Source organism: Notolabrus celidotus, unplaced genomic scaffold, assembly GCF_009762535.1.
Source record: "Notolabrus celidotus isolate fNotCel1 unplaced genomic scaffold, fNotCel1.pri scaffold_280_arrow_ctg1, whole genome shotgun sequence".
Taxonomy (NCBI): Eukaryota; Metazoa; Chordata; class Actinopteri; order Labriformes; family Labridae; genus Notolabrus; species Notolabrus celidotus.
The window spans coordinates 1-24,844 of NW_023260120.1; the positions used below are offsets into that span (position 1 = coordinate 1).

General features: G+C 44.3%; 1 protein-coding gene across 1 annotated transcript; it reads left to right on the top strand.

Annotated features, from left to right (window-relative positions):
- Window positions 1–480: 480 nt before the first annotated feature.
- ddr2l (discoidin domain receptor family, member 2, like) lies at window positions 481–24,844 on the top strand. The gene is made up of 18 exons (XM_034678979.1): window positions 481–582; window positions 1,557–1,659; window positions 2,351–2,426; window positions 2,606–2,758; window positions 5,073–5,220; window positions 5,674–5,779; window positions 5,863–6,052; window positions 7,420–7,666; window positions 7,771–7,860; window positions 7,946–8,088; window positions 8,203–8,314; window positions 14,426–14,542; window positions 18,188–18,432; window positions 18,530–18,657; window positions 18,768–18,965; window positions 19,048–19,282; window positions 19,475–19,624; window positions 24,048–24,844. The coding sequence occupies exons 1-18, from the start codon at window positions 522–524 to the stop codon at window positions 24,180–24,182; spliced, it is 2,637 nt and encodes an 878-aa protein (XP_034534870.1). The 5' UTR covers window positions 481–521; the 3' UTR covers window positions 24,183–24,844.

The window sequence follows — 24,844 nt, forward strand, 5'->3', positions numbered from 1 at the left end:
GTGTGTGTCAGTGTTGCGTAACCTCCTGAAGGCTGCTGTTTGTTTCCAGTATTTATAAACTGCTCTGCTTCACCAGCACTAACATTGTGAAATCACACACACACACACACACTCTCTCACACACACACACACACACAGAGGGAGAGAGAGAGTCATCTCACTGCTGCTCGTTCATCTCTCCGGCTGTAGTGTGTGACGATGACTGTCGACCTCGTTGAACTTCCTCATAAAACTCAAACATTGCGTCATCAATCAAACGACCGCAGGTCGGCTGTGTTCGTTAAATCTCTGCAGTTTGTTTTTCAGACTGTGTCGACACGTGTCCCTCCAGTTTGACTCAAACTAACTTCTCTTTCATCTGTTTCCTCTCTCTTTAAACTGCTGGGATGTTTTGTTTTTCCATCAGTTATGAGCTGGAAGTTGTTACTCACTCATTTTACCGTCTCTAAATAAAGTCACAGCCTCGATCTCTTTGTCTTTCAGAGATGTAGCGTGTCTGTTGGTGAGATCGTTGGACCATCATGCACCTCTTCCTGCTGCTGATCCTTCAAGCCACAGCAGCCTTTGGACAGGTCGACCCTGGTATGACATATAAACAAGTACACATACACACACAGACACACACATAAATGCTGAAATAAATGCACATGCTGAAAATGAGGACATTTATACGGTCCCCACTTCTTTGAAATGTGATGATGGTCCCCACAAAGGCAGAAATACAAGAACACATGCACACACGATTAAATCACATCATTACTTGAGTCCTTGTGAGGACCTGCAATGACATAAAACATTCAATTATTTACCAAGTCTGAACTAAAAACTAAACAGATGTTGACAATGAGGACATTTAAATGGTCCCCACTTTTCCAAAATATGATGATGGTCCCCACTAAGTCAGAAATATAGGTACACTTACACACACACTTAAAATACAGCATAACTTGAGTCCTCGTGATGACCTGCAGTGACATAAAACATTCAATCATTCCAATTAAGTCTGATTTCATAAACAGATGTTGGCTATGAGGACATGTATCCGGTCCCTACTTCTGTCATAATGTGATGATTGTCCCCACAAAGGCAGAAATACAAGAACACTTACACACACACTTAAAACACAGCCTTATTTAAGTCCTTGTGATGACTGCAATGACATCAAACACTCAATAATGTAAGTTAAGTCTGAACTCATAAACAGACACTGACAATGAGGACATTTATACGGTCCCCACTTCTTTGAAATGTGATAAAAGTCCCCACAAAGTTAGAAATACAAGAACACTTACACACACGCACTTAACACACATCATTTCTTGAGTCCTTGTGAGGACCTGCAATGACACAAAACATTCTGTCATATAAATCAAGTCTGAACTCAAACAGATGTTGACAATGAGGACATTTATACGGTCCCCACTTCTGTGATAATGTGATGATGGTCCCCACAATTACAGAAAAACAAGAACACTTACACACACACACATGAGCATACAGTAGAAAGATGTGTTTTAAATAGTTAATGTGATTGTTTAATGTTTGTGTTTCCTCAGCACACTGTCGCTATGCCTTGGGCATGGAGGATGGTCGCATCAAAGATGAAGACATCACAGCATCCAGCCAATGGTATGAGACCACAGGACCACAGTACGCCAGGTGAGTGTCGGGGGTTCTAACTTATACCTTGAATTAAAGGGAAAATGTCACACACATTGTTATTGTTTGTTAACAGACTTAATGAAATATAACCAACTTGGATAAAAACATTTATAAAGATGCTAACAAATGCTTTCCATGACAAACACATGATAACTGTACATCTTTAAGAGAAGAGAAGAGAAGAGATAGGTACTTTATTGATCCCCAGGGGGGAAATTCAATTTTTCCACTCATGCTATTTTTGGACATGCTACACATACATTTTTTTTTTGGTATATACATACAAATGCACACACATGCAGTGAACATGCTTAGGGAGAGATGTCAGAGTGAGTATACTGCCGTCAACTAGCGCCCCCAGAGCAGCTGTGCAGTACGCTGAGTGTAATGTTATTCAGTACCCTGAGTGTAATGTTATTCAGTACCCTGAGTGTAATGTTATTCAGAACACTGAGTGTAATGTTATTCAGAACACTGAGTGTAATGTTAGTCAGAGCGCTGCTGCAGCTCTGACTCTGTGTTTGCATGATGAACTGTTTATTCGCTGTAATTTCTCTGACAGGAACAGGAAATGAACTGTGGTCTGTAGCTCTGAGGGCGCAGCTTTTAAAGCGTTATTAACTGTCCCAGGATCTGCAGACACACTCTATATGTAACGTGCGGATATTAACTGTGTGTGTGTTTGCAGGCTGAACCGTGAGGAGGGAGATGGCGCCTGGTGTCCTGAGGGTCAGCTGGAACCTTCGGACAGTCAGTACCTGCAGGTTTGTGTCTGATCCTGAGAGTCAGTTTTTGCCAGTTATATAAGTCAGATTGAAAATGCCGACTCAACTTAACTTTCAGTCGATGCAGCAAGAGGCAAAAAGTGACTTCACAAAGTAGTGCCTTTGTGACTTCTCACTGTGTCACCTGATCTGACAGAGACCTGTTGATGTGTTTAAAGGTGGACCTGGGCAGACTGACCTTCCTGACCGTGGTCGGGACTCAGGGACGATACGCCAGGAACTCTGGGAACGAGTTCGCCCGAGCTTACCGCGTCAACTACAGCAGGGACGGCCAGCTGTGGAAGTCCTGGAAGAACCGGCTGGGAAACACGGTGAGTGAGCGCAGGTTTATCAGACGGGTACATCGACCTTCAGGGGGACGGGAAACTGGAGGAGGAATGAAACAGGAAGTGAGAACGAAGAGGAGAAAATCTGGAGAGGAAACGTGATGGAGTGATATAGAGCAGAGCGATAGAGGAAAGAATGGGAGCTGCTTCTGGTCATTCATAGTCATATCAGAGGAAATGACATTTACACACCAGCTTCCTGTTTGGCCTTCGAGGTCCCCGGTCGCTACAGTGACACCATGACGACAGAGTAAACACAACATTTGGGGGGATTGGCGTTTCAATGCCAACCTGCTGCACTGAGAAGGAGACTGGACCGCTGTTCATATAATCATTTATCTGAAGACTCTCTCCAAACAGAGCAGGTCTAGACCGTCCCCTATTCTCTATTATTAACAAAGACCTATCATCAAGACCGGATCAGATCCAGTCCCATCTTCCAGACAGGACTCAGTCTGATCTCATCTTAATCCACCATGAGCAGAGCACTTTGCAGCATTTAGCAAGTTACAGTGGCAAGGACAAACTTCCTTTAACAGGCAGAAACCTCCAGCAGGACCAGACTCATGTTAGACACACATCTGCTGAGACCGTGTTGGAGAGAGGGATAGAGGGAGATGAAGAGAGAGAGAGAGATGATAGTGGGGAGACGGATAGTAGTAGTTGTAGCAGCTGGAGTCTGACACGTCCACAGCAGCAGAGATCCAGAGGAACCTACGAGACAAGGGAGCTCAGGGACTCCAGAAAGGTCTAAGAAAAGAGAGAAGAGAGGGAGACCAGAAGAAAGAAAAAGAGGAGAAGAAATGGTGAAGGAATGACAGAAGGAAAGGACGGGATGAGAAGTAAAGAAAGCAAGAAAGGAAAGAAAGAAGGACAGAAGGACAGAAAGTAAGGAAAAGGAATGAAAGAAAGAAAGAAAGAAAGAAAGAAAGAAAGAAAGAAAGGATGAATAACAGACCCCAAAAAGGAATCTACAGCAGAGATCCAGAGGAACCTACGAGACAAGGGAGCTCAGGGACTCCAGAAAGGTCTATGGTTAGTAACTTTAATGGGACAGGAAGAGTTAAAGTGAGAGACAGGCAGAGAGAGGAGAGAGAGGGAAAGACAGGATCCCAGTGTGTCAGTCTAAGCCTATAGCAGCATCACTAAGACCTGGTCCAAGCCTGATCCAGCTCTAACTATAAGCTTTATCAAAAAGGAAAGTTTGAAGCCTACTCTTAAAAGTAGAGAGGGTGTCTGCCTCCCGGACCCTGACTGGTAGATGATTCCAAAGGAGTGGGGTCTGATCACTGAAGGCTCTACCTCCCATACTACTTTTAGAGACTTTAGGTACGATGAGCAAGCCTGCATGTTGGGAGCGTAGTGTTCTAGAGGGGTAATAGGACACTATGAGCTCTTTAAGATACGAGGGTGTCTGATTTTTAAGGGCTTTGTAGGTTAAAAGAAGGATTTTAAATCCTAGTCTAGATTTTATGGGGAGTCAGTGTAGAGAAGCTAACACGGGAGAGATGTGCTCTCTCTTCCTGGTTCTAGTCAATACTCGAGCTGAAGATGTTTGGACCAGCTGAAGAGTCTTTAGAGACTTATTGGGGCAGCCTGATAAAAGGGAATTACAGTAATCTAACTTGGAGGTAACAAATGCATGGACTAGTTTTTCTGCGTCGCTCTGAGACAGGATGTGTCTAATGTTTGTATTTCCATCCATAAAGCCAGCTCCAGCAGCAGGGTCCTCCCCGTCCCTCCTGTCACTCAGTGAGGTGTAAACTCCTCTAGACTTCATCCTGATCAACTTGTGGGAGACTGTAATGCCGGTTGTTTGCGCCTTGTGGATTCACTTGCCCACATTAAGCTTTAGATGACTGTTAACCCTCCTCCCTCCACTAGTTAGGAAGTTTGAGCACCATCTTTCCTGGACAGAAGTTTGAGAGTAGCTTAGTTTCCTCTTGTTCTGTTGAATCAGAGATGTTCTGTCCTGTTGCTTTTCATTGACAGCAGCACAGAGAAAACTTCAGGACCTGAATGCTATTTCCATCACTAAATGTAATGTGCTTTTGTGATAAAGTAAAAAAATCTGGCCCTGTTAGGATCACATGTTGACAGGAAACAGAATATCTTCTTTTCTCTTGTATTTCAAAGAGAATAAAACATCCCATAATCAGAGGAAAGTGGTTATCTTTATTTGTCCTATGATGTCTTTATCTGCTCATGATACCACCCAAAAGCAGGAACTGTCCACTCTGAAGCCTAACTTCATGATTATTGATGTTCTTGTTGTTGTTGTGTTGATATTTGTCTCCAGGTGATGGAGGGAAACAAAAACGCCTACGCCTCCGTCATCAACGACCTCCACCCCCCGGTCATCACCCGATACGTCCGGCTGATCCCGGTCACCAAACTGTCGACCACCGTGTGCATGCGAGTGGAGCTGTACGGCTGTCCGTGGGAGGGTACGACACACACACACACACACACACGCACACACACAAACACACTCTCAGCTTGTCCATGTGTTGCCGACATCAGAGGTTGTTGATAAAGTGAATCAGGACTTTAAAGTTCTCCTCTCAGAAGTGTTTACTCCTCTTTAGAGACGAGTAAACTCCTCAGAAACCTCGTCTGTCAGAGACGCCAACATCAAAGTGAACACAGATCTTAAATCTCTGCACAAAGTTTTATTCCAAACGTTTGTTTACCTGCAGAAAAAAGTCACATCCAGCACACACAGCAGAAATATATCTCAGATTCATTCCATGAAAGAGCAGATTCACACACTCTGGATGGAAGCTGATTTATAACCAGAGACCCAGAGCTGTGAAACAGAAGCTTCTGTACTTGCAGCTCCTCTTCAGCTGTTTGGTAATGAGTGTTCAGACCTGATTCAGAATCAAACCTCTCTGCAGACGGTCTGATCTCATACGACACTCCGGAGGGTCAGCTCATGATGCCGCCCGGTTACCCCATCGCCAGCCTCAACGACTCCACGTACGACGGATCCCACGAGAGAAGGCGAGTAGACACGCCCTCATCACATCATGCATCAGTTCACAGTCCCCCTCTTCTCTGTGACTGACGGCTCTCTCGTCCAATAGGAAGCTCTTCGGTGGGATGGGTCAGCTGACGGACGGCGTGATCGGTCTGGACGACTTCGTGCTGACGCGTCAGTACCACGTGTGGCCGGGGTACGACTACCTGGGCTGGAGGAACGACTCGCTGGGGACGCAGGGGTTCGTGGAGATGGAGTTTGAGTTCGACCGGCCGAGGAACTTCACCTCCATGAAGGTTTGAGATTCTGCTTTCTTCACTTCGAAAAGACGTCCAAGTGTAAATCAACATCCATGAGCTGATGCTTAAAAAAGAAGACAAGGCAGCTTTGTTTGCATTGGAAAAATTCAGACAAGAAAAGAGCACAATTAAAATGACAAATATAATAAAACATAGAAAAGAAAAGGAAAATTAGAAATATATTAAAAGTGAATTTAGAGCTGCCAGGAAAGCAATAACCAGTAAATGGCTTAAACCTGTCCAACCATCTATCAGTGACTGGTATGATATCATTTATGACATTTTTAAAATGGATTACTGGATGTTCTGGATTACCTTTTCTTTGAAGCTTGGAGTATGGAGTAAGTGGATGTCTTATATTTCTGCAAAAAGACCTTCTTTTGTTTAAGGTATTCAAACTTACTTCTGTGTATCAAAGTATTTGTATTTATTATTTTTTCTTGTGAAACAGACCCCCCACGTTCTGTCATTGTCCTTTTCTTTTTTGTTTGTTTGTTTTTGTTTTTGTTTTTATTGAGTTCTGTCTTGTAACATTAAAAAACAAGGTGGAACAAAAGTCATTTGTACAATGGTGAATTAATGTGATTCCAAATAAAAAACATTTAAAAAAAAAAGGGAATTATAGAATTAGCATTTAAAGTGAGTTAAAATGAGTTAAGATAGGAAGGCAGTGTTAAATAAAAAGGTCTTAGTCTTTGATTTAAAAGAGGTGAGAGTTGGAGCAGACCTGCAGCTTTCAGGGAGTGTGTTCCAGATATGTGGAGCATAATGACTAAACGCTGCTTCACCATGTTTCCTTCTGACTCTAGGGACTGAAAGCAGACCAGTACCTGATGACCTCAGAGGTCCAGGTGGTTCATAAAGTAGCAGCAGATCAGGTCTTTATAAACCATCAGCAGGATTTTAAAGTCTATTCTCTGACAGACAGGAAGCCAGTGTAGAGATCTAAGAACTGGAGTGATGTGGTCTACTTTGTTGGTCCTTGTTAGGACTCAAGCAGCAGCATTCTGTATGAGCTGCAGCCGTCTGATGGACTTTTTAGGGAGTCCTGTAAAGACCCCGTTACAGTAGTCTAGTCTGCTAAAGATAAATGCATGGAGGAGTTTTTCTGCATCCTGCTGAGACATGAGTCCTTTAATCCTTGATATATTCTTAAGGTGATAGTAGGCTGACTTTATAATTGTCTTAATGCATCACTGTTTCCTTTATATGAATGATTATGACCTGATGAGGGAGTAAAGGTGTTAAAAAGTGGCACTGCCAGACTGATATGTGTATATCAACTCTCTGAATCACTCCTTAAAGCATGCTGGGATACCTGTTCCAACCCTCTGCAGAATAACTGAATCAGTTTTACTCTCCAGGTTCACAGTAACAACATGTTCTCCCGCGGCGTGAAGATCTTCTCCTCCGTGTCCTGTTGGTTCAAGCCCCCCCTCATCCTCGGCTGGGAGGCGGAGCCAGTGGCGTTCAAGACGGTGCTGGACGACAGAAACCCCAGCGCCCGCTACGTCACCGTGCCCCTGAACGGACGCACCGCCAAATACCTCCGCTGCCGCTTCTACTTCGCCGACGTCTGGATGATGTTCAGCGAGATCTCCTTTCAGTCGGGTAACACACACACACTCTCTCCCACACACACACACACACACACACACACACACACACACACACACACACACACACGTGCTAACTGTCTTTCATTCGTCCCTCAGAGGACACCGTAATCCCGACCCAGACGACCCTCCTTGTGACTTCCTCTCCACCCAGTAAGGGTAGCACCGTGCCAACCACATCGCAGATAGGTATGACCTTTGACCTCAAAGTGATCCCTCCAACTGGACCCCCTTCAGTTCTGCTCTGTGAACAGGTTTTCCCTTCTCCCCACAGCAGCTAATTCCTCCGCCAGCGTCCCGCCAGATGACGGGAAAACACCCATCCTGATTGGCTGCTTGGTGACCATCATCCTGCTGCTGGTCATCATCATCTTCCTCATCCTGTGGTGTCAGTATGTCTGTAAGGTGCTGGAGAAGGTGAGGACGTTGATAGTTATCTTGTCTACCTGGATAACAGTGGGATCTTTATGAAATCATCCGCTGAGATGAAGAGTGAAAGATTTTAAAGAAATGTTCTCCTCCCTCTCTCAGGCTCCACGTCGGATCCTTGACGAGGAGGTGACAGTCCGGCTCTCGTCCTGCAGTGACACCATCATCCTCCAGACCCCCCCTGTGCCCCCCCGCTCTGGTCACTCATCTACAGGTAGGCTTGATGTTTACACCTCTGTAGGGGGACTACGCCGTCGATTTGATGCAGAAGTATAAATCAGCCTTTAGAGTTAGTCAAAGAAGCTTTACGCTTCCTGAAATGTTATCAGACACCTAGAAGAACAACGTGAGTCCACCAGGGACAGAAAACAGACATTACATTTCCAGCTGCAGCAATAACCTAAACTTTTGTACCCAGAGTTCATCTTGTCCCAAAAATATGTCAAACTAAATTTTAAAAATCAGGACAATTAAAAAACAAACCATAATGGGTGCTGGTTCAGCTCAGCGGTTAAATTGCCATGCCTAGAAACAGAGACAACAGTCCTGTGAGTCTGATCTTAAAGGTGACATATCATGCAAAATGGACATTTTAATGGTTCTCTACCTGAAATATGTGTCCCTGTCTACAAACCCCCCGAGAATGAAAAGACTCCATTCTGCCCCTGTTCTGATTTCTCCATCTTTCTGTAAATGTGTGTGAAACGAGCCGTTTCAGACTTCAGTGTTTTTGTTACGTAACAACAATATCCGGTCTGTAACAGGAAGTCAGAGCTCGGAGCTTGTTCAGCCCATAGACTGTATAAAATACAACTCAACCCCTCCTCCGTTTTTCATTCCCTGCACACATGTGTGCTAACAAGGAGCTTAGGAGGGAGGCATGCTAGTTGTAGGCTGTCTTAATAAACACAAAGGTCGCTTTGACTCCCCACGTCTGCAGATTTGAAGATCTAGTGGATGATTTTTATTCATCATGGATAAGTGCTAGCGCTAGTTAGCATAGCTACATAGCTACATGTCCTAGCTGTAGCTGTGTACCAAGACACACGTCGACATACTGACAAATAAAACAACAAGAAACACTAAATCTGTGACCAATCCTTCAGAAAAGGTCCTGCTGCCTTTCTGGCAGAGGTCGGTTTTACTCCCCACGTCTGCAGATTTGAAGATCTAGTGGAGGATTTTTATTGATCATGGATAAGTGCTAGCGCTAGTTAGCATAGCTACATAGCTACATGTTGGTAGCTGTGTACCAAGACACACGTCTACATACTGATAAATAAAACAACAAGAAACACTAAATCTGTGACCAATGGTTCAGAAAGGTCCTGCTGCAGGCGCCTCTCCATCAGGATCAGATTCAGAGGGTTGAAGTAACGCGGGTCTCTGAGCAGCCGTGTATATTCAGCCAACATGTAAACATTAGATCAACGTGCTGGAGAGCCGAGGCCACACCCACTTCCTGAGGGGGCGTGGTCAGAGAGAAAACAGACTGTTCTGATGAGGAATGAAGAAGAGGGGTTTTTCAGGCAGACCAAAATCTGATTTCAAAGTGTTTTTTTGAGCATAAACTTTAAAGACATGTTTTGGGGACCTCTTAGACCAATATATGTTGATGAAAAAAGCGTGATATGTCACCTTTAACCTTGCCCTTCATGTGATCAGTAGTTCATTCACACATATCATCACAAATATACATCCATATATACTCAGTAAGCATTTTCACAAAGGTTGGATGTGTGGAAAGTGGTGACCCCAAGGAAGCTATTTAAAGGTTTTAATAGGGGGTCCAATTTCCCATGAATAAAGTGTCAACAGACAAGATACAACAACAACAAACACACAACAGACAGTCCCAATGCTGTGGTTACATCCATCAATCAGTGGGTGCATTGATATGATCAGTAAATTAATCACACATTGAAGTGAAGTGTAGATCCAAGATGGCGCCACAAGATCCAAGATGGCGCCACGGACGGTCGCCCTGGTACTGCGCTCTCTCGTACTTGTTGCGTTTTTCTCTTTTTTTGTATCTTTATGCTCCGCTTCTCAGGTTTCTTTTACCAGAGAAGAACTTGTTAACATTGGACAGTCCTCTGCCGAACTTTTTACACCGGTTTTCATTGAACCTTTAAGTTACACAGAGATTCTTGCTGGTGGAGCCGCAGCTCTCTATGGTCTTTGCCGGAGACGCCGGCGCCGGGGCAAGCGAGCAGGCGTGCTCGTCAGACTGAGACAGCGGGGGTTACGCAGTGCGCTCCCGTCCATTCACCTGGCGAATGTCCGCTCCCTGGCAAACAAGATGGATGAACTGCTGCTCCTCAACTCAAGAAACACGGACTTTTGCAGATCCGCCGCCCTGTGTTTCACTGAAACCTGGCTCAGTGAACACATCCCAGACAGCTCGCTGCACTTACCGGACTTTCAGCTCCACAGAGCGGACCGCGTAAAGGAACTCTCTGGGAAGGCGAGAGGAGGCGGAATCTGTTTCTACATAAACGAAGGTTGGTGTACAGATACCACAGTGTTGAAGAAGTCATGCAGTCCAAATCTGGAGACTCTTTTCATAAACTGCAAACCCTTCTATTCGCCGCGGGAGTTCTCCTCCTTTATTCTGGTCGGCGTCTACATCCCACCTCAGGCCTGCGTAACGGAGGCGTTACAGCACCTGGCTGACCAGATTACAGATGTGGAGAAAAAACATCCTGACTCTCTGCTCATCATTCTCGGGGATTTTAACAGAGCAAATTTAACCCACGAACTACCTAAATACAGACAACATATTAAGTGTCCCACCAGGGAGTCTAACACTCTGGACCACTGCTACACAGTAATAAAGGACTCATATCGCTCTGTCCCCCGTGCAGCTTTAGGACTATCTGATCACTGTCTGATTCATCTCACCCCGACCTACAGGCAGAAGTTAAAAACGGCTAAGCCTGTAGTTAGGACTGTGAAGAAGTGGACGGAGGAGTCAAAGCAGGAGTTACAAGCCTGCTTTGATTGCACTGATTGGAGTGTTTTTGAAGCTGCATCAGGAAACCTCAATGAACTCACTGACACTGTGACTTCATACATCAGCTTCTGTGAGGACATGTGTGTGCAGACCAGGACCTTCTGCACATACAACAACAATAAGCCCTGGTTCACACCTCAACTGAGGAAGCTGCGTCAGGCCAAAGAAGAGGCCTACAGGAGTGGGGACCGGGACCTGTTCAAGCAGGCCAGAAACAAACTGACGAGGGGGATCAAGGTAGCTAAGAGGAGCTACACTGAGAAGTTAAAACAGAGCTTCTCTGCCAACGACCCCTCAGAAGTCTGGAGAGGCCTGCGTGAAGTTACAAGCTACAGGAGACCCTCCCCCCTCCCTGAAGGTAACAAAAGACTAGCTGACGACCTGAACAGCTTCTACTGCAGGTTTTCACACCCCACACCCGAACACTCTGATTTACCTGGCCCCCCCACAAGCCCCTCCCCACCCCCCTCTGACCCCCCACCTGCGCTGACGATCTGTGAAGATGAGGTAATCCAGCTCTTCCAGAGACAAAAGACCAAGAAGGCTCCAGGACCAGACGGCGTGTCCCCCTCCTGCCTGAGAGTCTGTGCTGAGCAGCTGGCCCCCATCTTCACAAAGATCTTCAACACATCGCTGGAGCTGTGTGAAGTGCCCTCATGCTTCAAAAGCTCCACCATCATCCCAGTCCCAAAGAAACCCACCATCACAGGACTCAATGACTACAGGCCCGTCGCCCTGACGTCTGTGGTCATGAAGTCCTTCGAGAGACTAGTGTTGAGCCACCTGAAAGACATCACAGGCCCCCTGCTGGACCCCCTGCAGTTTGCCTATCGGGCAAACAGGTCGGTGGAGGATGCAGTCAATATGGGTCTGAACTACATCCTGCATCACCTGGACTCCCCCAGGACCTACGCTAGGATCCTGTTTGTGGACTTCAGCTCTGCGTTCAATACCATCATACCAGACATCCTGCACCAGAAACTCACCCAGCTCACAGTGCCGGCCTCCATCTGTCAGTGGATCACCAACTTCCTGACGGACAGAAGACAGCAGGTGAGGCTGGGGAGCATCAAATCCAGCACCCGGACCATCAGCACTGGCGCCCCACAGGGATGTGTTCTCTCCCCACTGCTCTTCTCCCTCTACACCAATGACTGCACCTCAGGAGACCCCTCGGTGAAACTCCTGAAGTTTGCAGACGACACCACCGTCATCGGTCTCATCCAGGACGGAGACGAGTCTGCTTACAGACAGGAGGTGGAACAGCTGGCCCTCTGGTGTAGTCAGAACCATCTGGAGCTGAACCCGCTCAAGACGGTAGAGATGACAGTGGACTTCAGGAGAAGCCCCCCCCCACTCCCCCCCCTCACCATCCTGAACAGCACTGTGTCTACTGTGGACTCTTTCAGGTTCCTGGGATCCACTATTTCCCGGGACCTGAGGTGGACCTCCCACATAGACACAATCAGAAAAAAGGCCCAGCAGAGGATGTACTTCCTGCGTCAGCTCAGGAAGTTCAACCTGCCCCAGGAGCTGCTGATCATGTTCTACACCTCCATCATCCAGTCTGTTCTGTGTACCTCCATCACTGTCTGGTTTGGCTCTGCAACCAAACTAGACAAACACAGACTGCAGCGGACTATAAGGACTGCAGAGAAAATCATCGGTGTCGACCTGCCCCCCATCCAGGACTTGTACCGGTCCCGGGCCAGGAAACGGGCAGGGAGCATTACCGCTGACCCCTCACACCCTGGACACAAATTCTTCAAACTCCTCCCCTCCGGCAGGCGCTACAGATCACTGTGCGCCAAAACAACCCGCCATAAGAACAGTTTCTTCCCCCAGGCTGTCACTCTGATGAACACTAAACCATAACAGTGTCATACCTGTCAGATAAATACTCTCTGTAAATATACATGTAGATATACAATGCAACAATTCTCAGCAGAATTCCATATTTCTATTTTTTGTATTATTTAACTTCTATTTTATAATGTAAAACTACCTCTGCAACTCACCACTGCACTTTATCATATTATTTTAGCCTGTACATATTAGTCAAGCTATTTGTTGTTTCTTTGTATTTATAGCTAAGGTTATTGTTATTATATTTTTATTTTATTTTTATTGTAGTTCTTATTCTTATTCCTATTCTTATGCCTTGTACAAAGAGAGCACAGTTTACCAAAGTCAAATTCCTTGTGTGTTCAAGCATACTTGGCGAATAAAGCTGATTCTGATCATTTCTATAACCCTTTGCCTGGTCTCAATCTAAGTTCACTTTCTCAAAAAATGTTCTAAGTGTTGAGTCTTCCTGGAAGTAATAAATGTTAAGTTCAAATCACTCCAGGAGTCCAGCTGAAGTTCAATCCAAGAAAAAACTTTATTCATCCATGCTTCTGAACAAAGTGAGCTGATCCTCAGCTGCAGACCAACACAAGAACAAAGGCTTTACAGGGGTTTTTCGAGGAAAGAGTAGTGAGAATGTGTGGCACAAAAGGTCTCAAAGACATGCCTTATCTTCATTTTACAACATTTTGATCGGACATCATGACCATAACTCTTCCTCTGGTGTGAGCAACAAAGAGTCAGGCACATCATCCCACTCACTGGGAGATATAGGTGCCGAATGTTGGTGAGTCTGAGTCGAAAACAACCGTGACCGAGGCATGAACCCTGATTGAAAACAGCTGTGACTGGGTCATTGGACCCATCTCTCTGCATCTTGGTAGGGAGAGGGGCTGCCCTTACAAAAACTGCTGACAGGGACTTCCCAATGTACCTTTGGAGACGTGAGTAGGCACAAGTGCTCTCCCAGCCTCAAACTGTAGCTGTGCGCAGGTGCATAGGGAGATTTTACATCCCTTTGGCTTGCAACGGGCGTGTGGTCTCCCCAATGCTTACACAAGCCTGCAGGTGTAATATGATACTCACACTGCTGTGTGTGAGAGGAGAGGGAGAGGAGAATAAGAGGAGAGGTTTAAATGAGAATATAGAAAAACACACTACACCAGGAGTTGGAGTTTTAGCTTTGTCTTGAAGATGGAGATGGAATGTGACATTTCCATATCTGCAGCCCTTTGCTTACAACGCTAAAGCTGCTGAATGTCATCCCCCACTCTCACCTCCCAAACATCCCCCATCTCTTCTTTAAACTGAAGAAGAAGAGAAGTAGAAAAAGAAGCTTTGTAACTAAACAAAGGATGTTACAGACAAACATGTCTGAACTGTGATTCTAAACACAGATGGGTCCAGCAGGCTTCTCTGGATCTGATTGGTTGAATTCATTCACACGCTCTGTTCCCTCAGGCCCCGCCAACACGGACCCTCACTACGAGAGAGTCTTCCTGTTGGACCCCCAGTACCAGAACCCAGCGGTGCTGAGGAACAAGCTGCCGGAGCTGTCGCAGAGTGCAGAGGCCTCAGGTAAGACTGTGTTTATTCAGAGCTTTATGAGGACCAGGTCTACAGATACTAGAGTCCCCCTTTAGGTCTCCATGTTTCTATCGCTGGTTCGTCCTCATGTTGTTTTAAAGAATCATTAATCCGAGTGAAGAAGAGTCTTTAAAATCCTCCTCCATAACGTGTTCCAACATGAGCTGAGGCCTCCAGTTAAACAAGCTGCTGCAGTCTGCCCCCTGCTGGCAGACCTTCACCTCCCTCCTCCTCCTCCTCTTTGTTTTTAACAGCTTTGAATGCTCCTCTGCTTTTAACCCCTTCCACTCCTCCAGGAAAAGTTGCACTAACCTGATCTTTCTTCTTCTTTGGTATTCTTCTCGACGATGCTGTAAAGACCGACGTGCATGCTCATTCACTCTGCAGTTTTTCTCTCTTTTACCTCCCAGCCCTCTCTGTCTCTGTCTCTGTCCACCTCCTCCTCCTCCTCCTCTTCCTCCTCCAGCTCTCCTCCTCCTCGGTAATCCTCTCTATGACCTCCTCCTGCTGACTTCCTGTCACATGACGTCTGGCTGGCTGCGTGGTAAGAGCTGAAAGGTGTGACTTCAGACATTTAAACATCTTTAAGTTAAAGCAGACGAGATTCAGAAAGGGAAGCAAATGTTGTTTTTGCTTTTTCATCCTTTTGCATTTCTTAGTTTACGTCTCTCTGTCTTCTGTTCAGTCTGTTTTTCTTGTTTTAAATATGTTTTGAATGGAAATGTGTTAACTTTGACAAATTGTGTTCAGAAATTGGATGATTTTGAGCCCTAAAGATACAAATTAAAAAGACATTTAAATCAAATATTATCTGCAGTAACTTCTCTGGAAGACAACACACCAGATGTCACCTTAATCCCATGAGTATTTGTCCATCTAATTGACACGCATGGCCCAAAATTTGGGGGTGGAGCCTCCAAGCAATCATGTTATGCCAATGATGTCCAGATCTACCTGCCTTTAACCTCAAGATCCAATGACGCTGTTATAAATTTGCTTGCTGCAAACTTTCTGCTCTTAAAGTTGACATATCATGCAAAATTGACTTTTTAATGGTTCTTTACCTGAAATATGTGTCCCTGGCATGTCTACAAACCCCCCGAGAATGAAAAAAATCCATTCTGCCCCTGTTCTGATTTCTCCACCTTTCTGTAAATGGGTGTGAAACCAGCCGTTTCAGACTTCCGTGTTTTTGTTACGTAACAACAATATCCGGTCTGTCACGGAGTCAGAGCTCGGAGCTTGTTCAGCCCATAGACTGTATAAAATAATACTGAATCCCTCCCCCGTTTTTCATTCCCTGCACACATGTGTGCTAACAAGGAGCTTAGGAGGGAGGCATGCTAGTTGTAGGCTGTCTTAATAAACACAGAGGTCGGTTTTACTCCCCACGTCTGCAGATTTGAAGATCTAGTGGAGGATTTTTATTTGTCATGGATAAGTGCTAGCGCTAATTAGCATAGCCACATAGCTATATGTTCATAGCTGTAGCTGTAGCTGTGTACCAAGACACACGTCGACATGCTGACAAATAAAACAACAAGACACACTAAATCTGTGACCAATGGTTCAGAAAGGTCCTGCTACAGGCGCCTCTCCGTCAGGATCAGATTCAGAGGGTTGAAGTAACGTGATCTCTGAGCAGCCGTGTATATTCAGCCAACATGTAAACATTAGATCAACGTGCTGGAGAGCCGAGGCACATCCACTTCCGGAGGGGGCGTGGTCAGAGGGAAAACAGAGTGTTCTGATGAGGAATGAAGAAGAGGACTTTTCAGGCAGACCAAAATCTGATTTCAAAGTGTTTTTTTGAGCATAAACTTTAAAGACATGTTTTGGGGACCTCTTAGACCAATATATGTTGATGAAAAAAGCGTGATATGTCCCCTTTAAATGATAATAAGACAGAAGTCATAATGTTTGGATGTGGTCCAGCAGTCTTTCCAGCTGGTTTTCTGTCCCCCCCCCTTACACTAAACATCCAGTCATCAGTCAGGAATCTTGGCGTAATATTTGATGATAGGCTGAAATTTGATCGACAGGTTAGCTCAGTTGTTAAAAACAGTTTTTATCACCTGAGGATTTTATCAGAAGTAAAGAGGAACCTGCCACAGAGAGATCTTGAGACGGTAATCCATGCTTTTATTAACAGTCGACTGGATTACTGTAATTCACTGTATTTTGGCCTGGACCACTCCCTCTTGCACCGCCTGCAGCTGGTACAAAATGCTGCTGCCCGTCTCCTCACTGGCAAACACAAGCGTGAGCACATATCCCCTGTCCTAGCTTCGCTGCTCTGGCTCCCGGCTGCTTTTAGAATAGATTTTCAAATGTTATTGTTTGTTTTTAAAGCTCTTAATGGCCGAGCCCCCCAGTACCTGACCGAGCTTCTCCAATATCATGTCCCTGCCAGGACACTGAGATCATCTGGTCAGTTGCTATTGGTCACTCCCAAAACAAGGCTTAAAACCAGAGGTGAGCTTTTAATCAAGGTTGAGTGGACATCTGGCATAATCTTAATTCAATTTTAATTTATTTTATTCTATCTTATTATATTATATATTTGCACTGTGTTAACTTATTAGGGCCCGAGCACAGGTGGTGGCGAAGGCCCTATTGTAACCCTAAGGATTGTTCTTTCTTCCGCCACTTTCGCAAAGAAAGTCGAAAAAATGTGCTCACTAGCGCCCCCTATAGTTTTCGAAAAACCCTCCCCATAGGGGTTATTTTGAGCTACATGCTTGAAAACCTATACGCATATTCATGGCATCAGGACGCACAAAAAAGCCTCTTGCACCCATATCCCAAACTCAACAGGAAGAGCGCCACCTAGCTTTGAACATGAAAAATGGCGTCCAAATAAGGGTGCATACTTTCGCTATCTTCTCCGAGGGCTTTTCTCTGATTCAGTCCAAACCAAGGGCAACCTATAGGAGACACCTTGACGATTAAAAACTGTTCAAAGAATTCCGTTCAGACTAAAATTGTGGGCGTGGCAGGCGTTGAGGCGGGGCATCAAACGCAGCTTTGAATGTGAAGAATGACGCCCAAATAAGGGCGCATACTTTTGAGAGCTCCTCCTAGGGCTTTTCTCCGATTCAGTCCAAACAAGGCACATTCTATAGCCGACATATTGACGATTGTAAAACCATTAAAGGCATTCCGTTCAGACTAAAATTGTGGGCGTGGCAGACTCTAAAGTTTGAGGTTTTCATGGCAATCTGCCAAAAACTTGGAACATACGCACAATCTAAGCCAGTATATGCTCCTCAGATCTTGCTTTCACATCATGTGATGGCAAATATCAGGCGGTGGTTTACATGTGGCGGTGGCTCATGTAGGCGACTGTTGCAGGTGTGCGAGGGCCCGTTCGACGCTTGCGGCTTTAATTTTAGTATTGTATTGTATGCTATGTTTGTCATTTGTGCTGTTTTTGATCTGTACAGCACTTTGGTCAACCCTGGCTGTTTTAAACATGCTCTATAAATAAAGTTTGAGTTGAGTTGAACAAGCACTGCATTGACGCTCCACCCCCAAATTTCATCAAACTTCCTCCAGAATCAGAAAACTTTCCCTCTTTACCAAAGACAAACTGTCAGAAACAAATGAACGACCCTCCTCCGCTCTCTCTGACAGCTTGTGGAGGAGGCTACGCCGAGCCCGACATCACCCAGTGCACGCCACACCAGTGTTTCCACAGCAACGCGCCGCACTACGCCGAGACGGACATCGTGAGGCTGCAGGGCGTCACGGGAAGCAACATGTACGCCGTCCCCGCGCTCACCGTGGACTCGCTCACCAGGAAGGACATCTCTGCCGCAGAGTTCCCACGGCAACAGCTGATCTTCAGGGAGAAGCTGGGGGAGGGGCAGTTTGGAGAGGTGAGCGAGGGCGGGGGGAATAACTGCACTCAGTTCAGACGGTGATTGAAATGTTTCCTTCAGATACATTTCATCTTTACCTGCCTGTGTCTTCAAGGTTCACCTTTGTGAAGCTGAGGGACTCCCAGAGTTCCTCGGGGAGGGGTCGCCTCTCCCGGACAGAGACGAACAGTCAGTTCTAGTGGCTGTTAAACAGTTAAGAGCCGACGCTACGAGCCAAGCCAGGTATGCAACGTGCACTCAACCCTCAAATATCTTTCTTACTGCCAAGTAAAGATCCTGATTTTGCATTTTGACAACACTGAAACGTCTTCTTCTTCCTCGCCGTCCTTCAGAAATGACTTCCTGAAGGAGATAAAGATCATGTCTCGTCTGAACGACCCCAACATCATCCGCCTGCTGTGCGTGTGTGTGTCGTCCGACCCTCTGTGCATGGTGACCGAGTACATGGAGAACGGAGACCTCAACATGTTCCTGTCACAGCGGGAGATCGAGAGCACGCTCACACACGCCAACAACATCCCTTCAGTCAGGTAACGGCAACAACACACACACTGCTGACATGCTAACCTCATGTGAGTCTAGTTTGTGACTAGCTTGTTTCTCCTCCTGCAGTCTGTCCGACCTCCTCCACATGTCGGTGCAGATCTCCTCAGGGATGAAGTATCTGGCGTCCCTGAACTTTGTGCACCGCGACCTGGCCACCAGGAACTGCCTGCTGGACCGCCGTCTCACCATCAAGATCGCAGACTTTGGGATGAGCAGGAATCTGTACAGCAGCGACTACTACCGCATCCAGGGCCGGGCGGTGCTGCCTATACGATGGATGGCCTGGGAGAGCATCCTGCTGGTGAGGGCTGGGAGGAGAACTGGACTCCATCATGAATCAGTTCTGTCAGAGTTTCAGGGATTTATATGAAGCACAGGTCTAACAGAGTCTTTCTTAGAGTGCAGACTGACAGGGGAATGAACACACAGCAACACAACAGATAAAGACTGCAGAATTTGAATGTCTAACCTTCGTCTTCCCCCGCTCCTCCAGGGTAAATTCACCACTGCCAGTGACGTGTGGGCGTTCGGTGTCACCCTGTGGGAGATCTTCACACTGTGTAAGGAGCAGCCCTACAGCCTGCTGTCTGACGAACAGGTCATAGAGAACACTGGCGAGTTCTTCAGGAACCAGGGCAGACAGGTAACACCGCTCAAACACACCCACACGAAATGTGCTTACTGTGAAACCTCTAATAAAGGCCTGCCCCAAATAAAGGCAGGGTCCTTAGGTCTGAAAAAATCAGTCAGAAGCCTGTATGCTGTCACTGTTTTTATGGCACAATAATGGATTTTTATTCTGCGAAACAAAGAAAAGAGGGGGACCTGGACAGGCCCCAATATGACAGGTGGAGACCCTAAACAGAGCCAGATTACTTTGATAGCATCCGAGGAAGGTCCTTTTTTGTGACCCATCATCTCACACAACGTTTCTCTTATTTTAAAGTCACCCTGATCCAGTTCATGCACTTACTATCAGACATTTAAATCAATCAATCAGTCAAGTTTTATTTCTGGAGCACCTTCCATACAAACAAATACAGTTCAAAGAGCGTACAGCGATAGGGGAAAAAAACCCAAAACGATTATATCATGGCTAAACATTAAGCAGAAATTGATATAGAAGTAGGGAGTAAGTAGAGACAAATGCACACTAATTGCAATGATAGGATAAGATAAGATATTACTTTATTGATCCCCCAGGGGGGGGAATTCAGTTGTTACAGCAACCCAGACAGAAGTACAATCAAGAAGAAGTTTCAATAAGTAAAAATAAAAATAGATAAATAAAGCTAGAATACAATTTAGATATATACAATGTTACAAATTAAATTTAAATTAAATAGCAGTAATTACAGGCAGTATTAAAAATGTTTCAGTAGTGACAGGATGACATGGTGTGATTATGGTTGGTAATGACAAATTAAGCTATACATGAAAATAAATATTGGTATGTAATATGACCGTGAGTTGTAGTAAACAATAATAATATAACATAATATAATATAATATAATATAACATAATATAATATGGCAAAGATAATTATATAATACAATGTAATATGCATCAATATCACGTTCACACAAACATACATAAATACAAACATTTATCCAGAAATATAAATTTAAAATATATAAATTAAAATTATAATTAACAAAGAAGTTGATTATTATACTGTATAGATAAACAAAAAAGGGAAATAGTTAAGAAATTAGTAAATAAAAGATAAAACATGACTGGATAAGACAATAAAAAATGTAAGATTAAAGTTTAAGATAAATAAAATAAATAAAAGCAATACAATAGAAATAAAATTTGTTATAAGATAATAAGAATTGAAGAGTTAGACATAAACAAAGCAATAGAATATTAAAGTAAATAAAAAATGAGATAAAAATTATGAATTAAAATAATTTATTAACGAAAAGGATTCAAACATCCATGAGTTATAGTTTAGTAGATGCTTTTTCCTGTTTAAAATTCATTCACAAATTGTGTTCAAAAATGTATTTGCTCATTGAGTTGTTTCCCTTAACACACATGGCAGAAAATTTGGGGGCGGAGTTTCTAAAAAAGCCTTGCATTGAGGCCCCGCCCCCAAACATCAACAAACTTTCTCCAGAATCAGGAAACCTTTCCTCTTTACCAATTAAAGCTGGGGTTGGTAATCTCGGAAAACTAGCATGAATTTGAATGTAGCATTTCCTCATGACTCCGTCTAACCCCTCCCCCCATTCCCATTGGAGCTCCTCCGAAATGACGCCCCCGCTCACATCCACGAGCGCCGCTGACTTGCGACCATATGATGGTGACTGATTCAAAACCGGTCGTCACCAAAACATTCTCATAGTGAAAGTTAAAAACACAAACAAACATGGCTGCTGTTAGCACTCACGACTGTCATGCTAGCATTATCCAGTTGTCATGGTGACACGATATCAGGAGAAAAGTTATAACACATATATAACACTGTAACAGCTCTACTGTTTGTTAAACATGCTCAGATGTTCTTAATTCCTACAGTGTTGACAGTCAGTGAAGGCATCAGGAGAGGTGTAGAGTGTGTGAGTGGGAGAGAGGAGAGACAAGAGGAGAAGTTCTTCATTCATTCAAACATTGATTGTTGCTTTGTTGGTTGGCGTGGTAACGGCCGACAGTGACCGGTTAGTAAAGATCAACGTGTTCACCAATCGGCTCGTCATCCCTACAGCGTCCGGACTAGGGATGTACACTTTAAGTATTTTCCGTGATCGATTTTTGGAAATGTTAACGATCAATTGTCGATTAATTGATAAAAAAACATTATTATTCTTACGTCAAAAACAAGGCCAAAAAGGTTGTTTTCCCCCTAAATTGTATTTTCTACAGCAACAAAATGCATACCTGACGGGATTGAATACGGGTACATGTTTGACACGCAGAATAACAACGATCAGGGTCATTAAAATATTCTCAGCAGACATAATCTTATAAAGTGAAGGCTCATAATACTAACAGGAAAGTCCTTCAGACTCAGAGTATCCAGTTTCTGTCTACTCGTTCTTATTGAGAAGAATAAACATGTGTATTCGGTCAGGTGTCAGCCGGGAGCGCAACCAAGTCATAATCAGTCCTGCTGGAGAAAAGCTCAGACGGCTCTGATGTTGCTGCTCTGCAAACATAGCATACCTGAATTTCCCACCTGTCTGTTGCCTTCATATCCAAAGGTGGGAAATGTCCTGTTTAAAGTTGTCAACCTTTGTATCCGTGTAGTTAGTGGCAGCAGTTTTGTATTGATCCTCTTTTAAAAAGCGCACGTAGAGACCTGACGCACAGCCGCAGCCGCCAGCTGAGCGTCTCTGCTGTGCGCAACACCTTTAACAGCTGATTCACATTGAAACATGCTTTAAACTTACAACACCTTTAACAGCTGATTCACATTGAAACATGCTTTAAACTTACAACACCTTTAACAGCTGAATCACATTGAAACATGCTTTAAACTTACAACACCTTTAACAGCTGATTCACATGCTTTAAACTTACAACACCTTTAACAGCTGATTCACTGAAACATGCTTTAAACTTACAACACCTTTAACAGCTGATTCACATTGAAACATGCTTTAAACTTACAACACCTTTAACAGCTGATTCACATTGAAACATGCTTTAAACTTACAACACCTTTAACAGCTGATTCACTGAAACATGCTTTAAACTTACAACATCTTTAACAGCTGATTCACATTGAAACATGCTTTAAACTTACAACATCTTTAACAGCTGATTCACTGAAACATGCTTTAAACTTACAACACCTTTAACAGCTGATTCACTGAAACATGCTTTAAACTTACAACACCTTTAACAGCTGATTCACATTGAAACATGCTTTAAACTTACAACATCTTTAACAGCTGATTCACTGAAACATGCTTTAAACTTACAACACCTTTAACAGCTGATTCACTGAAACATGCTTTAAAGTTAAAACACCTTTAACAGCTGATTCACTGAAACATGCTTTAAACTTACAACATCTTTAACAGCTGATTCACATTGAAACATGCTTTAAACTTACAACACCTTTAACAGCTGAATCACATTGAAACATGCTTTAAACTTACAACACCTTTAACAGCTGATTCACTGAAACATGCTTTAAACTTACAACACCTTTAACAGCTGATTCACATTGAAACATGCTTTAAACTTACAACACCTTTAACAGCTGATTCACATTGAAACATGCTTTAAACTTACAACACCTTTAACAGCTGAATCACATTGAAACATGCTTTAAACTTACAACACCTTTAACAGCTGATTCACATTGAAACATGCTTTAAACTTACAACACCTTTAACAGCTGATTCACATGAAACATGCTTTAAACTTACAACACCTTTAACAGCTGATTCACATTGAAACATGCTTTAAACTTACAACACCTCCCTGATAGATGAGTGTAATATGAGACCACATGATGTTTGTTCCACGTGACGGAAAGTTGATAACAAAAATGTGTGTTTTGAGTAATTTCTTAACAATCAATTAATCGTTTAATCGATTAGTTGTGGTCATCCCTAGTCCGGACGGACGCTACAGTACATCTACATTTCTGTAGGACTTACTAAATTTCATTAAGTCTTTTGCTTGTTGGTGAGAGCTTTTTAGACTCTGATCCGGACTACAGTCCTGAGCAAAGCCCCTCATGGGGTCAGAGGGGACAGGCCTGAGGTGGAGTGAGAGGGGCAGTCAGTAGAGTCAGGGGAGGCAGAGGCAGGAGACGGGGAAATGTACGCTCTGCAGGAGGCGGGCAGAACGGCTGGACGGGATTTGATTGGTTTAAAATTTTGGACCCCAAATACGGTGATTGGTTGGTGTTTTCCCAGGTTTACTCCGGCTGTAGATAGCAGCTTTTCTTCCTTCTTTTTAAGAACACATTATGTATTGATTACCATCAGGACATAAAGATCATTTTAACCAGGAGAACAAAAAGTGGATCTAAATCTGAACACCAACCCCAGCTTTAATGACTGTAAAGAGTGATCTGTGAAACTCTCCTCTCCCTCTCCATCAGATCTTTCTCTACGCGCCTCCACTCTGCCCTCCTTCACTCTTCGAGCTGATGATGCGCTGTTGGAGTCGCGACATCCCCGACCGACCCTCCTTCGAGGGACTTTACCAAGCCCTGAGGCCCCACGTCAACCAGTGAGCTGAGACCACCAGGGCGCACCACTCAGGCTCTGGTTTGGCGGCGGGGTTTTTGTCCGTCTCTGGACTCCTGTGAGACAAAAGACTGACACGAGAGGACAGAGGACTGGACTTGTGTTAAAGGGACAGTGGTCGGATGAGACATGAAATAACTGTGGGACGACGATGGATGGTTTGAAATGTGGTAACAACAGCGCTCTGATCTGGAGACAGACGGAGAGACGGACGCTCATCTGAAAGGAGAACGTTTTTGCTTCATGAGATTTTAAAATCCAAACCTTTTCAATAGTGAACAAAGATTTTAAAGCTTTTTAGGTTTTCTATCAACGCTGATTTCATCTTTTTAAAGCCCTGTAGACGAACACACCTCGGTGGACCTTTCTTTACTTCTTTCTCCTGTGGCTCCCAAAGACGCCGACAACTGGACAGACTCTTCATTCTCGTAGTGTCTCCTCCCCCCCCCTGTGGTTTTTATTATTATTGTAAAGCACTGTCTGTGTCTCTCAGTTATTCATGTTCATATATTAACCCACACTGGAGCTAGGGCTAGGGTCAAATTGTAGAGTAGTTCTATTTTTAGATTTTTAATTCTATTTTATTTCTTGTTTTTACAGTATTTCATGTTTGTTGTTTCCGTCATGTGGTCGTGAATGTTGTTCAGAC

Excerpts from the sequence above, each read along its gene's own strand:
- ddr2l (XM_034678979.1), top strand. The coding sequence starts at position 522 with ATGCACCTCTTCCTGCTGCTGATCCTTCAAGCCACAGCAGCCTTTGGA. Across the intron at positions 7,861-7,945 it reads GCCAACCACATCGCAGATAG|CAGCTAATTCCTCCGCCAGC; the intron begins GTATGACCTTTG and ends TTCTCCCCACAG. Across the intron at positions 18,433-18,529 it reads GGGAGGGGCAGTTTGGAGAG|GTTCACCTTTGTGAAGCTGA; the intron begins GTGAGCGAGGGC and ends TGTGTCTTCAAG.